This window comes from Papaver somniferum, unplaced genomic scaffold (genome assembly GCF_003573695.1).
Source record: "Papaver somniferum cultivar HN1 unplaced genomic scaffold, ASM357369v1 unplaced-scaffold_15, whole genome shotgun sequence".
NCBI classification, from domain to species: Eukaryota; Viridiplantae; Streptophyta; class Magnoliopsida; order Ranunculales; family Papaveraceae; genus Papaver; species Papaver somniferum.
In genome coordinates, this window is record NW_020624376.1 from 1,027,232 (window position 1) to 1,046,249 (window position 19,018).

Consider the following 19,018-nt stretch of genomic DNA (forward strand, 5'->3'; position numbering starts at 1 on the left):
TATTTGGTATCCGTCTCTATGCTTTTACAGTGAATTAAGCCTTACAACACGACACCATTAGATATGTTCCACCATAGCGAGTGTAATCTGCGACAACCATTTTTGTTGTGCTCCATTATTACTGATTTTTATTTTCTTTGAACGAAAAGGTTAAGCGGTTTACTGAAAGTAAAAAAGATAACAAGAAAGATGTCGACAACTTGCTGTCTTGGCAATTAATTGGCTTCAACAGCCAGCAGTTATCTTGGCAGTTGGATTACACTTATTTAGGTGCAAGAGCATTTTGGCTAAAAGAGGAAACATATAGATGTTATTGCACACATTCCTCATTATAGCCTAAAATTCATTCTTCTTATTTAGTTGAGTACTTAGATTAGTGAAAAGGTAAGGAAAGAAAACTAGAACTTGCTTAAGATCACCATGAGTACCAGTAACAACAGCATGAACAAGACAGCAACATTTCATGCAGCCATGTATCCATGGTTTGCCATGGGTCACCTAACTCCGTTTCTTCATCTCTCTAACAAATTTGCTGAGAAGGGTAACATAGTTTCTTTCTTTTCTCCAAGAAAAACAATCCCCAAATTACAAAAATTTAACTTGCATCCTAATCTCATCACGTTCTATCCTCTTGATGTTCCACACGTCGATGGCCTTCCTCATGGCGCCGAAACCATGTCTGATGTTCACATCTCTATCGGTGACCTCCTAAACAAAGCCTTTTATCTTCTGAAAGACCACGTCCATTCTCTTCTTATCGATCTTAAACCAAATTTCGTGTTTTATGATTTTGCGAGTTGGATACCTTCCTTTACAACTCCTCTTGGCATCAAATCCATTCATCATACAGTTGTCAGCGCAGCTTCAATAGCATACCTGTTAGTGCCTTCCCGTGAGCTTGATTCAGCAAGCCTTGCACGTATGTCTTCCAATGGTGAAGACATAACTAATACCGAACTTAAATTAATGGGTCCTCCTCCTGGTTTTCCGCTTAATACTCCTCTGATGCTTCATCTCCACGAGGTTCAAACCATTTCATCGTTTGTCACTCGAGTGGATGAATTCACAGGTTTATCTTTCTTCGAACGGCTGACGAATTCAATGAAAGCATGTGATTTGATTTCTATCCGAACGTGTAGGGAGGTCGAGGGTCCGTACTGTGACTACATTGAGACTCAGTATGAGAAACCAGTGTTGCTGACAGGTCCTGCACTACCAGAAAAACTCACAGAACCATTAGAAGAAAAATTGGCTAACTGGCTAGGTGTGTTTGGTCCAGGATCGGTTCTTTACTGTGCATTCGGAAGTGAATGGCTGCTAAGAAAAGACCAGTTCCAAGAATTGGTTCTCGGCTTCGAACTCACGGAAATGCCTTTTCTCGTAGCACTGAAACCACCAATCGGTTGTACCACGGTAGAAGAAGCATTACCAGAAGGGTTCGAGGAAAGGGTTCGACAGAGAGGAGTGGTTCATGGAGGATGGGTCCAACAACAGCAGATATTGGCGCATCCTTCAGTCGGATGTTTCGTAACACATTGTGGGTTTGGGTCAATGTGGGAAGCCCTAATGAGCCATTGCCAAATTGTACTTATGCCACAATTGGGAGATCAGTTTTTGAACACGAGAATATTAACAGGGGATTTGAAGGTCGGAGTAGAGGTGGAAAGGAGAGAAGAAGATGGTTGGTTTACTAAAGAGAGTTTTAGTAGGTTAGTGAAAGGAGTAATGGATGAAACAAATCCAGTCGGGATCGAGATCAGAGAAAATCATAACAAGTTGAGAGAGAGATTGTCAAGTAATGCTCTTGAAAATTCTTATAATGATAATCTCATCAATAAGTTACATGATTTCATGTAATGGCATCGAACTATTTAAATTATATGTCCTCTCCTTTGGTACCAAATACCAAGATATGTACTTTGTTTTCCTTTGGTTTGCAGGAGTTCTACTTGTATTATTAGTCTTCATTTGCTTCTCAGAGTTGGTATCAGGTAATGGTATTTAAGTTGTATTAGGTACCTGGGTCATGTACTTTTTCTTCAGTAGTCCAGTAGTGCCTGTATCAGTCTAAATCAATTATTACCAACTCCGTTTCAAAATAATAAGTAGGTTTGTGGGTAAATTAAAGTGCTGGTATTTAAGTTATTATGTTTTTCATAATTATTACTAAATTCATTGCCCTAAAACTTCATTCAATCTCTGTAAAAACTTCATACAATCTCTGTAAAATTTAATGACTGTACGTGTAATGCGGTGCAAAATATCTCAACAACTTACATGTCCGTGCGTGCGTACAAGATCGCTATTACTTGGTACCGGTGCTGAGTACAAGATCCACCCACTTCTTACTTGAAGATTTGTAGTACTGATCTTTAGTTTTATGTTATACTGAACAATCCAATTGAAAACACGTGGGTTCTCATTGTTGGTTATGTCGGTGGTGTTATTGTATCGAATTTGCTCCCACTAGAGTAAATTCCAGGTTACTTCAGTGTAATTACTCTTCTTCTCTTAATTGGGTGTTCGGCAGAGTGAGAAGAAGGTGTTCGGCGTATAATTATACATGTTTCTCTCCTCTCTAAAAACACCCCTACCATAAGAACAGTAAATATTGTAAAAGTTTCGAGTGTTGTAGTTTATGTAATATTCAAGTGTTGAATCCATCAACTAACCATTTATTTCTTAATTTCTCTTATGCTAGATCCATTTGGTTAGGAACTAATATCAACATTCACCCAATATTTCCAAACCCGGACCAGACTGGCTTGTCGGACCGGTGAATCAGAAAATTTTCCTGATCCGGTTCAATAGTGACCCAATAATTTTCTTAAAATCTTTTTAGTTTTTGTAAACCACGGACGATTTGACTACTAAACCGCACAACCCAATACAATTTAGACCTGATTTGACCGCTGAAAATCCAGAATTTTTGATTCTTCTGAATTTACTAAAAGCCAAAGGAATTTTTCGGACAATACTAATCTTCTTCATTCCATTTACATGCATCACTCAAAGATTTACTTCCTCCATCCTTAATATATACGCGGAGAAGGTGAAATTCCATCCCATTAAGAAATTGTTTGGTTTTTATAAATTTTCATGATTTCTCCTGTTTTTACTTTATATCTTATTCTCACTGTAATTTTCCATACAACATAAATAAGAGTATACATATATCAAAAATCTTTTCGCAATTGAAACTCCGCCTATTCAGTGGGATTAGAAAAATTCAATATTTCGTCTATATAATAGGGATAGATGGAGTATATTGAGAGATGGCTAGTTTTAAAAACCATTCAAATACATCAAAAAAACACAAAATCCAAAGTGATAAAAGATCGACATGTAAAACTAACAGATGTAGGTGTCCAACGGGCTTAAGACATGACCCACATCCAATCAAGAACTGAACAACCTATTAAATTCTTAAAATTAGAACCATTTTTTGGGGACCAACCTTTTTTGGGGACCATTGTTTTATTTTGGGTAAGACATTAGAAAATAAATATAGGTCACCTCTTATCTAGATATTTATTATAATACCTAAATTACCCTCTAGATTAATTTTGGGTAATGATTAGTTAGTGTAAATATTAGTTAGTGAAATGATTAAATTAAAGATAATTAGGAATTCATAATTAGTGAGATTAAAAAATAAGATGGGTTTTTTTAAAAAGAAGTAGAATTATTGAGAGAGTAAAGTTAGAGAAGATGAAGAAGAAAAACATGGAAAATAAAAATTTCTTTGAGTTTACTAAGCTTGAGTATTCAAGTGATGATTCAATTAATGATAGCTCATCTGAATGTTCATCTCCTTCCTCTCCTAGAGTATTTGTTAATCTTCACAATGATCCGGATATGAGTTATTTCTTAGATGGTGATAGTATGATAAGAACTTAATAGTTCTTACCCACGGCCAGCAGAGTAGACTTTAAAAGAACATAGAAACTTAGAACAAACTTATAATTCTCATAGATAATCAAACTAATAACACTAGACCTTCTTATATAGGCCACTGAACTATAAAATTAAGGAAAGGTAACCTAGAAAGGAAACTACTTCTATAACTAGGAATCTAAAATAAAATTCTTAAAACAGAACAATTTCCAAAAATAAACTAATGCCTAAAACAAGAGAATTTAGGGATTTCTAACCTTAACCCTAATTTTAATTAAGAATTCTAAGTAATTGGGGATTTCTTATCATTCCCTCCCCCTTAAGATTTTCCTTGACCTCAAGGATCAGTTCAACCATGGAGATTACTGGATCAACCTCATCTTCTTCTTCTGGTAGATTATCCCCAACAGCTGTGTTAGGAAACAAAGCCTTCTTCAGAAACGATACATGAAATACCGAATGTATCTTTGACTTCTTAGGAAAGTCCAATCGATAAGCCACAGGTCCTATACGCTCCAAAATCTTATAAGGTCCAAAATATCGTGGAGATAATTTTTGGTTCTTCCTTTGCACATTAGAATTTTTCCGATATGGCTGCAACTTTAGATACACATAATCCCCAACTTGATATACAACGTCCCGATGTCCTTCATCTGCCCTTAGATTCATTTTATTCTACACCACTTGAAGTTGATCCTTAAGTATTGATAAAATTTCATTCCTCTTGGTTATTGCCTCATCCAAAGTTGTGGTTTTCGCTTCTCCTGGTAAATAAGTTTCTAATACCAAAGGAGGAATGTCATACAAAGCCTCAAACGGTGTAGTATTAGTTGAAGTATGATAGGATGTATTATACCAATACTCTGCCCATGGTAACCAAGATGACCATCCTTTTGGTTTATTTCCAGCGAAACATCGTAAGTAACCTTCCAAACATCTGTTAACCACTTCAGTTTGACCGTCGGTTTGCAGATGATAGGAGGAACTCATTCTTACTGAGTTCCATGTAGGCGAAACAACTCTTGCCAAAAATTACTTGTAAATACAACATCCCTATCAGAAACTATAGATTGAGGAAATTCATGAAGTTTGATGATTGTTTCTAAAAACTTCTGGGCTACCGATGTGGCTGTATATGGATGTTTTAATGCAAGAAAATGGGCATATTTAGTTAGTCGATCCACCACTACAAGAATCACAGTTTTCCCTTTAGACTTTGGCAACCCTTCAACAAAATCCATGGATATATCTGTCCATACTGTAGTAGGAATCGACAATGGTTGAAGATATCCTGCTGGAGAAAGAGTCTATATTTATTCCTTTGGCAAACATCACAACAAGCAATGTAGTCTCTCACCTCTTTATGCATTCTAGACCAGTAGAACAACTTAGATAAACGTTTTACTGTCTTCAAATATCCGACATGACTAACAATTAGAGAGTCATGAAACTCAACTAGTAGTAGTGTCTTCCACCATGAAGTAGGACTTATCACTAGTTGATGTTGTTTATAGTAAACTAAACCATCTCGTACGGTAAAGTTATTCTTGCCGAAAGAAGGCTGACTCACTTTAAAGATGAAATTTGTGATCCACGGATCTGTATTTAGTACAGCCAATAGGTCTTCCATCCAAGCACAACTAACATAAGTTAAGGAACAAATTTCACCGTTTTCAAATTTTCGAGAAAGTGCATCAGCAACCTTGTTAGATGATCCCTTCTTGTACTCAATCGCGTAGTCATAGCCTAATAATTTTGTTAACCATTTTTGTTGTGCCGGTGTTACATCTCTAGCATCCAAAAAATACTTCAAACTTTGTTGGTCTTCCCGAATAAGAAATCTTCTCCCAATTAGATAAGGTCGCCATTTAGTAACCGAATGAACTACTGCTAACAAATCTTTCTCATAAGTTGACAAACCCATATGACGAGGTCCAAGTGGGTTACTTGTGAAAGCAATTGGCCTACCTTCTTGCATCAAAACCGCACCTATTCCTACTCCACAAGCATCACTTTCAATAATGAAGGTCTTTGTAAAGTCAGGTAATGCTAGCACGGGTGTGGATGTCATTACACTTTTCAATTTAACAAATGCGTTTGTTGCTTCATCTGTCCACAAAAAACCGTCTTTTTTTTAGCAATTTTGTAAGTGGTGCTGCAATATTAGCATAACCTTGTACAAATTTCCTATAATATCCTGTCAAACCTAGGAATCCTCGTAATGCCTTGACAGTTCTTGGTAACGGCCAGTCCAACATATCCCGTATCTTGCTAGGATCATCTTCCACTCCTCCTCTTGAGATGATATGACCCAAATACTCAACCCTCTCTCTACCAAAAGAACATTTACTTAATTTGACCTTAAGTTGATGGCTTTCTAATATCAGGAATACTTCACGAAGGTGCAATAAATGTGCTTCCCAAGTTGGACTATAGATCAGAATATCATCAAAGAAAACCAAGACAGATTTTCTTAATTGATTTCTGAACACATCATTCATAAGATGTTGAAATGTAGATGGAGCATTAGTTAATCCAAACGGCATCACTAGGAATTCATAGTGTTCGTCATGGGTTCGAAAAGCTGTTTTGTAGATGTCTTGTTCATACATCCTAATTTGATGATAACCCGATCTTAAATCTAGCTTCGAAAAGAATAAAGCTCCATGTAGTTCATCTAATAACTCATCAATGACCGGAATAGGAAACTTATCCTTGACAGTAGCCTGGTTTAAAGCTCTATAATCAACACACATACGCCAAGTGCCATCTTTTTTCTTAACTAACAAAACAGGAGAAGAGAAAGGACTCGTGCTTGGCCTAACTAATCTTGAGTCTACCAACTCTTTAAAAATCTTTTCGATCTCACCTTTCTGGTAATGTGCGTACCTGTAAGGTCGTACATTGATTGGAGCACTCCCAGGTTGTAACGTTATGCGGTGATCATGGCTTCTCACAGGTGGAAGCATTGTGGGTACCGAGAACACCTCACCAAACTCTTCAATTAATTCTTGTATCTCCCCTGGTGTTTCTTGACTAATTTGTGCTTCTCCATAATTACTTGTTTTTTGTTTTCGAGTTTTGGTCATAAACATGATATGCCTGCTCTGATACCAATTGGTAAGAACTTAATAGTTCTTACCCACGGCCAGCAGAGTAGACTTTAAAAGAACACAGAAACTTAGAACAAACTTATAATTATCATAGATAATCAAACTAATAACACTGGACCTTTTTATATAGGCCACTGAACTATAAAATTAAGGAAAGGTAACCTAGAAAGGAACTACTTCTATAACTAGGAATCTAAAATAAAATTCTTAAAACAGAACAATTTCCAAGAATAAACTAATGCCTAAAACAAGATAATTTAGGGATTTCTAACCTTAACCCTAATTTTAATTAAGAATTCTAAGTAATTGGGGATTTCTTATCATAGTATCCTTCCCCAAACTCAATCTCAAGATGAAAACGATGGATTTTACCAACCAAAACCGGAGGAAGAGTATTTGGGTACCCAGATATGCTTCAAACTTAGATAATGTTGGTTGAATTGCTCCAAGTTTACAAAAAAATGTAAATTTTTGAAGTAGATTTGAGCTTGTTCGGTTACCTTATGTGAAGAACAAGTAACCGAACTCATCTGAAGGTGTAGTTCGGTTACTTTTTCCAAACACGCAGGTTACCAAACTCGATCTTAATGGAGGTTTTTAGTCGTTCGGTTAATAGACATGTTACCGAACTTTCGTTATAGGATTTACAGAGTAATGTTCGGTTAGCCCAAAATGTCGCCGAACTTTAGGGTCTAGAAGTTCGGTTGGTTCGCAACCAATAACTAACCGAACTTTACGTAAAATAAGATTTGACTTAGTGTACAAAGTTCGGTTGGTTCGCAAATTGCATATCAACCTACTATATAACTGAACTATACATAATATAAGATTATAGTAAGTGTAATAAGTTCGGTTAGTTCGCAAAAACTTGAACCCAACACCATAACTAACCGAACTTAACAAACAAAAAAAATCAAAAGTTTCAGAGTGATATTCGGTTACCTAGTTAAAAATGGAAGGTAACCGAACTTTTGCGAACAAATAGGCCAACTCTAAAAAAAAATTGTGTTCCAGGGAAGAGTTCGGTTAGTCCAGCTTTTTTGCGAACAAATCAAACTCCACATTATATGTAATTAGGGAAGAGTTCGGTTTGTCAGTTTTGTTGTGAACAAACCGAACTCCACATGTATGCAATTAACAGAGAGTTCGGTTTGGGTAGAGTTTGGTTACTAGATAGTTTTAAAAAAATTTGCGAACCAACCGAACATAGTTGGAAAAGTTCGGTCATATGAGAATTCAACTTAGTGGGAAAAATAGTACAGTTCGGTTACATTGTATTTTTATTTTTTTTGTAATGTGGGTAGAGTTCAGTTACTATATAGTTTTAAATTTTTTTTGCGAACTAACCGAATTCGCAGTTCGGTAACATAATTTTCAATCCTATGGAACCGAACTGTTTTTCGTGTTCTTCCTTTCAGGAAGTTCAGTTAAGAAGCTAGGGTTTTTTAGAAAATCGTCCTAACCGAACAAGGCACTGTAACTTCCATTTGAACCCTATTTTGATGATTTCTATTCAATTGTAGCAATCAAAATCAAATTAAAAGTTATGGGTTTGTTGGAAAATACCGACGGATTGGTCCCATGACAAAATCAGGGTTCTGATTGCGTCTTTTATACTCGATAATGCCTCTAACTTCCGGTTCCACTTCTTCCTCAATTTCACTTGGGAGATTTGCTAGATGTTCCACTTTTTTTTTTGTGCGGCTAGATTTTAGGATGATAACATTTTTGTTTTAGATTAAGTTAGATGCAATTATTAGGTTAGGGTTAATTTTAATTAGGATAAGGGGTAAATTAGTAGTCTCATGATTTTTAGGATATCCCTTAACATTGTAGGGTAAGGGGCCTTATAAAAGCAATGGTCCCAAAAAAAAGAAGGTTGGTCCCTAAAAAACGTTTCTAAAATTACACCTGCATCTAGCCCGTCATTTTAAGGGTCGGGCACCCACCCGTAAAAAGTCGGATGTACCGGGTCGGGCCGATGAATGGGTACCAAATATTATTCCATGCCTATTAGACGAACTAGTTAAGGGTTTTAACCTAAGGGGAACTTAGGCGCAGGCCCAGAATTTTTTTTTTCTTACCGCCAGGCCTAGAAATACTTTTCCCTACAGTCGCACCCAACATTATTTAAAATTATTAAAAACGTGCAGAATTCCTCAATTACCCTTCAGCGGTTCTGGGAAGTTTTATTAACTCCCAAAAACGGTCGGAACCATTTCTTTTCTCTTCTTCTCATTTTTTCTTCATCCGTTCTTCTCATTTTTTCTTCATCCGTTTTTCTATTCCTATTCCTCCATAAACACTGTAACGGATGATTGATTATTGAAGTTGATCAAACCCTAAAAATCAATTTCAAACTCTAAAAAACCTTAACCCTAGAATTCAGTAGAACCAAAATGGATGAAACACCGACAAAAACACGTCTTCAGAAATCAAAAGAGAAAAAATTAGGTACTAAAACTAGTTTAATCGATCTTATTCTTGCATGCATTCGGTACATTTGATTTTATTTGATTTTCGATTTAAATTTTTGTTCTTGATGCTTCAGATGAAAAAGGAAAAATGAAGTCGAAGAAACAGAAAAAACCCGGTGAGATTTATCATTAGCTTCATCTGTTAGTGTTTGATTTTGTTCGATTCTTCTTCGATTTTAACATAATTTTCTCCTCAATGTGATTTTACCTACTGATGTTGAAGATGAACAAGAAGAAATTGATAGTGTCGAAACACTGAAGGAGATGCAAATCAAAGCAAAGAAAGCAAAGAAAGCTGCACCAAAGGAAGTATTGGGTGATGATACAGATAATGAGGATGATAATACAAATGATGCCGAAGATGGTAAGATTTGCTTTGAATCTAATAAGCAATGTGTTGTCTATAAACAAGGTGTGTTGAATTCCTTCATGTTCCTGTTATGCATCAGTTAATAAACTTCTCTTATCATTTAAATGCATAATAAGTTAAGCAGGGTTGTGTTCTTAAATGCATAATAAGTTATGCACCTTAACAAATCAATGCATGACATATTATTCAGTTCCAATATTAAATGCATGACTAGTTATGCATTGTTTAGACTTGCTGCATCACAGGTTATGCATATAAAAAAATGTTGTTATATTTGTTACGCATTCCTTTGTTGTTCTAAAATATTAAATGCATGACCAGTTACGCATTGTTTAGACTTGCTGCATCACAGGTTATGCATATAAAAAAATGTTGTTATATTTGTTATGCATTCCTTTGTTGTTCTAAAATATTAAATGCGTGACTAGTTATGCATTGTTTAGACTTGCTGTATCACAGGTTATGCATATAAGAAAATGTTGTTATATTTGTTATGCATTCCTTTGTTGTTCTAAAATAGCAGTTCTAAAATGCATTTTTTTTGTTCTTTTTTTTTACGCAGTTAAACCTAAAACCAAATCTGCAGTTCAAGGAGGTACTAATAGAGCAGGTTTCCTTAGGGTAGGTCACTTGTTTAGTAAGATAAAAGACAGAGGTTGTTTGAATCCGTTACAGGCTAACATGATGAATGTGTGTGTGTTTGGAAAGTTCTATAACTGGTTATATGCTGCAAACATGGCATACTTGGATGGTAAGAGAAACAAGCTGATGGATGAAGTCTTTCTATCATATGACCATGAAGATTTGAATCAACATTCATTCAAGTTGTCTGAAACAAGTCCATAGCATCAACGTCTAGTGAGCTTGCTGTTACATTTCTGATTCCAAGAATTGAAGGAGACAGAGGAAATGATATTCTGACTTCGAAGGCAGAGATAGAGATGACTCAGTCACATCCCCTCGTCAAGCAATTCCCATTCAAAACAAAGCCATGATTTATCAGCAAAGATCCCAAAGCACGGGTAACAAAGGTGTGGATAGATGATATTGAAAGGCTGGTGTTGGAAATACTTGATAAGAAAGGTCATGAAGAGGAAGTTGTCTGCCTTATCTGCCTTTACATGCTAGTCGTCTTGTTCTTTTGTCGTTCAAGTGGAGACAATTTAGATGTCTCGTATGTTGGTTTGGTTAAGGATTTGGAAACCATGGACTCTGTCTCTTTTCCTGATCTTATTCATGAACACCTGATGGAGAGCATCAAGACTGTCAAAAGAAACAATATTCATATCAGGAATTGCAGTGGTTGCACTATATATTCTCTTGTGAGTTAGTTTTTTTTTACTTTCATAATATCTGTCAATAAATATTACTTTCTTGGATACAGAATATCTTATTAGTTATTATTTTTTGCAGCTTTGGTTGGCTGAGCATTCTAACATAGATGAGTTATAATCAGACATCGTCAAGGTCATTTCCAATGCTACACCGAGAGCTGCGAAGTGGGACTTGGCAGTAATGAAGAAAGCAATGTTCAAGAAGAATATTACGTTCTTAAAGGTACCTGTTTGTGAACATTTCATGATTTATAATTGACCTTCATGCATCTATGACTGTATCTCTAAATTCCTTAAAAATGAACGCATAATAAGTTACGTTAGCAAAAAATGATAACTGCATAATAAGTTATGCACCTTAATAAATCAATGCATAACATGTTATGCAGCCCAATATATGAATGCATGACCGGTTATGCATTTTTCAATATTGAAAAGGAGTTAAGCAGGGTTGTGTTTTTAAATGCATAATAAGTTATGCACCTTAACAAAAATCAATGCATGACATATTATTCAGTTCCAATATTAAATGCATGACTAGTTATGCATTGTTTAGATTAGCTGCATCACAGGTAATGCATATAAAATATGTTGTTATATTTTTATGCATTCCTTTGATGAGTGTCATTAATCATGTTGCAGTATAATGAGAAATTTAGAGATGAGTACAGTGCAATGGAGATGGAATTCTGTGAACCAAGAAAACCAAGAAAAAGGAAAGAGATATATGATCTCGTCGCAATGAATCTTGAAGAGAACAGGGACAAGTATGAAGAAGCATTTCTGGATGCGATTAAGATCATTGAACAAGAAACGTGTCCACCCGATTGTGCTGAAGCAAGGTTGCAGATCATTGAAGCAAAGATGAAATACATGAAGCAGACTAAGGAGAGGAATAGACAGAGTGGAGTAGACTTCAATGAAAAGTTGTATAATTACGTGAAGGAATTGCTCGTTGATTGTGGCAACATAGAAGTGCAGGAGGAGTCGTCAGGTGGACCTAGTGTCAATGTATCATCAGCTGAGCCAAGCGACCCACTGAGCCAAAACTTGCCAAGGAATGAGACTCTTGTTGAACTGGTATCTTCAACTGAACCACCTACACAAGAATCAGTTCCAGAAGTTATCAGACTCGATAGCCAAGACCAAACGGCTAGTCAAGGTATCCAGTCTTCACCTTTCAAGTTCATGGACATGGAAAAAGATGTTAATCTCTCCAGCGACGACAAGGAAACAGAAACTCAAGTGGAATTGGAGACAACACCAAATATAGCAACAACACAAGAAAGACTTGAAGCACAGGAAAGAGACTTTTTGGCCGGTGGTGATGATGACATTCTTCCAGAAACTCAGAAGAAAGCAGAAGAATATGTGGTGCCCACATTTAATCTGCATTTATCACAACCTGCTGCTGCAATTAAAGATGATGCTGGTGGACCACAAGAGCAAGCTGAAAATCTGCAACAACCCCTGTTGAGATACCACAACATCAAACTGAAGAACCACAACAACCAGAAGAGCCAGTGGCTGAAAAGCCACAACAAGTAGCTGTTGAGATGGTTGTTGATGCAGAGAGATGGTGGTTGAGAATCCTTTAACTCCTGGTGCCACACAAGATGCTGAAAAGAAAAAGGCTATAATGAAGATGCTGAGATGGAGACCGTTTCAAAAAACCTGGTACCTAAAATATAACATCTTTTATTATGGTATTTTTATTAATGTCAAATCAACTATGTACTACTTATTATTTTTAATCAACTATAAACTGTTTACTATATTGTTGTTTTGTTGTTTAATCAACTATTTACTTAATTTCATAATAAACTGTTTATATCTAACACATTTTGGTTACATGAATCTCTAGGAAGAAGACGTAGGAGGGGAGTTTGTACCAAGAACAGAATTTTTGAAGAGGTCACCATTGAAGAAAAAGTCAGTATTGAAGCGAAAAGCAAACAAGGCAGAAGAGGATGGGAAGCAACCAGGAAGCAAGGTAAGAAGAATCAAGGAAAGGACAACATGGAATCAAAGGACAACCAGTGTACTACTCAAAGATTGTGAGCTAGGGAAGCAGAAGAAGCAAAAAGACAAGCCTGATGAGAATAAAGTTGAAGAAGAAAATCCCCGTACGTCTGCTGGCTTGCCGTTCAGAAATTACCTCCGCTGGAAACAATGGAATGCTTTCAAGATTACAAGGATACAATAGAACCAGCCATGATGGAAGTACTGGAGACATACTTTGAGAATGCCAACAGCCTGTAAGTACATCAAAATTACCTTTATGCTTGTTTGCATAATATGTCATGCAGCTCCCAATGTTTAATGCATGGTTAGTTATGCATTGTTTAAAATATCTACATCACATGTTATGCAGCTCCAATGTTTAATGCATGTTCAGTTATGCAAAAAATGTTGTTATATTTATTATGCTTGTTTAAGAAATCAATGCATTACAGGTTATGCTTCTTATGAAATAAATGCATAACAAGTTATGCTTAAAAAAAACCCATGCATAACACAACCCTCTAGTTTATGGTTCTGCCGCATGTCACTTGAATAAAACATCTCACCAATTGTGTCTTATGTCATCTGCAGAAATTCGGCTTGGAGTATCAGAGAAGGAGAAGACCCGTACTTGTGGGATATTCGGATTCACGGAGATATAATAAGGCAGCTAATGAACAACGAATACTTAGAAGACCAAGTAGTACGCTACTACAGTTATAGGTTGTTCAAGAAGCGGGAAAATGAAAAGATGGCTGATAGTGTTGAACATAGGTATGCGGAGTCTGCATTCATGACGCCAGATGCTTGGGTAAGTCAAGAAAATAAAATCATTTTGCTACATAACAAGTCATTCCTGCATATTATCTTATGCCCATATAATTACTTCAGCATAAAATGTTATGCAACTAGATTGAACTGCATAACAAGTTATTCAGCATTGTTTTCTACACCTGTTGTGCACCCTTTCAATTGCATCCACTAACTTTTTTTTCCTAAAAAATATTTCTTTTGCAGTTCTTTGTTAAAACAAAGGAGAAAGATGGGATTGCCAAATTTGTTGGAGAATTCATCTTGAATCTCCCTATTGAAGTTGAGAGAATGTTCATTCCAATGAACTATATGACAAAGGAAAACCCTGCTGGTACACATTGGACATTGTTAGAGTATGACTTTTCAGAGGGTGAGTGGAACTACTATAACAGTGTTGAAGGCTAAATCTAACTGCAAGAAACAAGCTCTCATAATGGCAAAGGCTTGTATGCCGTATTTGATCCAAAGATATGATGAACTGAATCTATCACCACAAATCGTGGATATAAAGCGGGAACCGCTTGTATACAAGGATATTTTTACCAAGATTGTTCCTGAACAAGGTCATCACCCCGACTGCCTCATATTTGTATGCTATTATATGAAGATGAGCATGAAGTCTCAAGTCAGGGACAAATGGCTGAAGTTGGGAAAGGAAGATGCAGTAGAAAAAGCCAACAGAAAAGAGTAAGTCTGGTATTGAAAATGCTGACGGATCTTAGAAACAGTTGGGCGATAGATGCCAATGAAGACATCTGGGATGATATTGCGCGTCAATGTGATGAAGCTGAGCGTCAAATGTGAAGCTGTGCATAATAGAAAGGCTCAAACATAACTTTGTTTTAACAACCTGTGTGTGTTGGTAGGTTGAGAAATTTAACTTGGGAGTGAAAACTAATGGGAAAGTAGTTAGTAGTTCTTGTCAGAACAACTTATGTTATCTTGTCGATGTTTATATATATATTATATATCAATGCTGGTTTCAGTGCTTCTATTTGCTGCAATCTTATTTCATTTAACTGTACTATGATATAAATCTTACAAGGAAAATGAAGGAACAACAGGTTACATATAAACATCTAAATAACAAGTTATGCAACAAAATAAACCTGAATAACATGTTATTCCTAATAAAATAAATGTGCATGACTTGTTATGCAGACGCATGACTTGTTATGCAGATGCAGATGCATGAAGGAACCACATTTGCATGAGTCGTTATGACGCCATCTTTAAAAGAATAAATGCATAACAGATCGTGCATCGTCGAAAAACAATGCATAAGAGATTATGCATCTTCAAAACAATAACGCATAATACGTTATGCATCATAAAAACTAATGCATAACAAGTTATGCATCATCAAAAACTAAAGCATAATCCATTATGCATTTAAGAATAAAAATGAAAACATTATCTGATAGAAGCAGAAAAACACACAGTGAAAAAAAAAGTATTTTTCATAAAACCAATACAAAAAAGAAACTAAGTAAAGAAAAAGTACTTGTTCATAAAAACTAATACAAAACTAATGAAAAAAATGAATAAGGTTCAAACATAAAAGTAATAGTCTGAAGAAACAAACAAGATAATTGCTCTTCTTTAACTTCCCTTAGGCTTCGGCGGCTTCGGAGGCTTCTTGTAACAGGTAGGATTCGTACATGTTTGCTTGTTATGATGACCAAGCTCAAAACAATTACCACAGCGAATAGCTCTCCTGGGCGGCTTCTCATATCTGCTCAAATGCCTATTAGCTTGTGGTCTCCCTGGCGGCCTCCTAACATCAGGTACATCGATAATATCATTACCTTCATAAACTTCAGGCCTGTTATAGTTCGGAATAGGATGAATTGCATGACTGTAGGCATTATTGAAGTATGAAGTAGTGAAATAAGGTTCAACAAAATCATATGGATTAGAACCAGACATTGTTATCGATGCGAAAGCATGCACACATGGAAACCCATAGACGCGCCACCTCTGACAGGTACATGTCCTTGCCTCAAGGTTAACACTATGAGAACTGTCCCCTCCTTCCACTTCATAAACATGAGTATCGGACTGTATAACCAGCCAGGTTAAACCCCCATCAATAAGAGCCTTCATCTTATTTTCATTCTTCGGTGTGAGAATTGTTATGAAACTATTACCCGTATTCCGCCTTTCTGACATCATACTCATCACATCCTTCCTTATCTGATCCAGAAGAGCATTTGCAGGGAGCTTCTTGTGTACCTTCATCCAACTATTGAAGGATTCAGCAAGAGTAGAAGATGTCCTACCATACCTACAACCCTGGAAAAAGGCATTTGACCACTTCTCTGGAGGGATATCTTCAATATAGTCGGCAACCCAACCACAACCAAGACCCCTAATAGTAGCGATGGCAGTTTGGAAACCTTCGCGACTAAGAGCATAAGCAGCAGCTTGAAATGAATCAATAACTGCACCATACCTTTCGTCAGATGCATTAATAGGTAAGTTCATCTTAAGATGATAATAGCAGAAACTATGGAAGGCTCCAGGAAAGTAAAATGGAATCGCTCTCTTTAATCCTTCTGCACGATCAGATAAAAATGTGATTGGCCTTTGATCATGATCAAGAACATTACTCAAATTCCTCATGAACCATTCCCAGTTATCATTATCTTCACCAGGTACCAGGGCCATGGCTAGTGGGAAGAAGCCTGCACAAAAAAATATAAAATCAAGCCAGCGTCTACATGAAGTATGTGCAGCTAAAAAATGCATAATGGCTCATGCATCTAAACTAAATAATGCATAAGACATTATGCATCTAAAACAGAAAATGATGCATAACCAGAAAAGTGAAAACAAATAATGCATAATGTCTTATGCATCTAAACTAAATGATGCATAAGACATTATGCATGTGCATAAAAAGGATGCATAAAATCAATAAGTGAAAACCATAATGCATAAGACATTATGCATCTAAACTAAATAATGCATAAGACATTATGCATCTAAAACAGAAATGATGCATAACCAGAAAAGTGAAAACAAATAATGCATAATGTCTTATGCATCTAAACTAAATGATGCATAAGACATTATGCATGTGCATAAAAAAGGATGCATAAAATCAATAAGTGAAAACCATAATGCATAAGACATTATGCACCTAAAACAAAAAATGTATAATGTCTTATGCATCTAAAACAGAAATGATGCATAACCAGAAAAGTGAAAACAATAATGCATAAGACATTATGAAGCAAAAATAAATAATGCATGAGACATTATGCACATATATAAAAAGGATGCATTATCAGAAAAATTACCATTTTCAGCATTGATAGCGGTTGCAGCCATGAGGCATCCTCTATATGTCCCTGTAAGAAAGGTAGCATCGACATAAACCATGGGGCGAAGGTAACGGTAACCATGGATGCATGCCTCGAAAGCAATAAAAAGACGCACAAACTTATTTGAAGGTGCCTCATCTTCTAATTCAGCTGAACTATCCTCGTTCGCTTCAGGTTCATCCGTTTGAACTTGAAAATCAATCCAACTCCCAGGATTTGTGCTGCGAATGGAATCTACATACCATGAAAGATGCGAATACGACATGGCTTCATCACCAAATATATCCTCATACACTTTCTCTCTTCCGTTGTAAGCTTGGTAGTATTTCACATTGATCCCGTAGCTAGTTTTGAAAAACTTTGCCAAATCAGATGCTTTGAAACTCGGATCACTTCGGATTTCATCCTTGATCAGACTAGAAACAAATTTACTGCTGAGCCTGTGGAAAAGCCTTTCAGTTCCAACACCACAGGTATGACTGCTCTCATATTTCTTAACCTTAAGCATCCTGTTTTCAACATCAACAGCAACCTTATACTCCCAAGGGCAATTTTCTTTTGAGCATTTTGCATAGAACCTGCTAGGTTCATTCTTCTTATATACAAGAACACGCCCAGCTTTTAACTCGTATTTCTTCACTACGATACGTACCTCTACTACACCTCCAAAAAACACTTTACCAACTTCACCAAGTAATTTATCCCAACCTTCAGTCCTAAGAACCTTTAACAGGCACAAACCATCTTCAAGGAAATTCACCATAGCTTGTTCGGGTTCAGGTTCTATTACATGACTACTTGAAGCTCTACTACGACTTCTGGAAGAATTACAGCCAACTTCAACAAGTAAATCAAAGCTCTTCTGACCTTTACAGTGGCAACGAGATACAAAACATTGAAGCAGAATATCAGAATCAACTCGCACAAACATGATTCCATCATTAAAGGAAAATATGACATGATGCGGTAATAAACGAGTCCAGTTCTGGAAAACGGCTGTCTTCAAAGACTCCAAAGTTTTGTTGACATCAACAGGATGTGCTAAGAATTCACTCAAGTAGTGAATTACAGCTAGTGCACTACCAACAGGCATTTTCACCCTGCAAAACACAAAAGAGAAAAAACCAAACATATCTATCCTGCATATTGCTTCACAAAAATTCTTACTCAAAATTAAAAGATCAAATCAACAACAGCAAACAATCTACATTAACCATAATCAGATGAGAAATCAACAGGATATCAAAATCAATAACATATAACAGATCAAAAATAAGAATGGAAAAACAAATCAAATAAAAAATCCAACAGAACAGAAGCAAAACCTAGTAAATTGGTATGTCAACATCGGAACATGAAATCGAAACAAAAAAATTTGATCGAAAAGATCTACATTGATGTTAACAAATTCAAAACCTAGAAAATAAACAAAAATTCAAAAACAAGCTTAAAAGAACTAAAAAACGATTCGAAAAACTAAATTAAGCTTCGGAAACCTAAAATAATAGATCCTAATCTTACAGAAACTAAAACATAGAATCGAATCAAGATTAAACAAAAATCAGAATCAAGATTGGAATAAAAACGAACGAACCTGAAGCTTTGCTGAGTAAATTGAATCTCTCTCGGTAATCAAGGACAAGTGAGGCTAAAGGTTGCTGAGTAAATTGAATCAATCTCT

At 36.1% G+C, this 19,018-nt stretch overlaps 1 protein-coding gene across 1 annotated transcript; it reads left to right on the forward strand.

The window, feature by feature from the left end:
• Nucleotides 1-314: 314 nt before the first annotated feature.
• LOC113335794 (UDP-glycosyltransferase 79B8-like) lies at nucleotides 315-2,111 on the forward strand. The gene has a single exon (XM_026581833.1). It carries the CDS (start codon nucleotides 421-423, stop codon nucleotides 1,855-1,857), a length of 1,437 nt encoding a protein of 478 aa, XP_026437618.1. The 5' UTR covers nucleotides 315-420; the 3' UTR covers nucleotides 1,858-2,111.
• Nucleotides 2,112-19,018: the final 16,907 nt, after the last annotated feature.

Excerpts from the sequence above, each read along its gene's own strand:
- LOC113335794 (XM_026581833.1), top strand. The coding sequence starts at position 421 with ATGAGTACCAGTAACAACAGCATGAACAAGACAGCAACATTTCATGCA.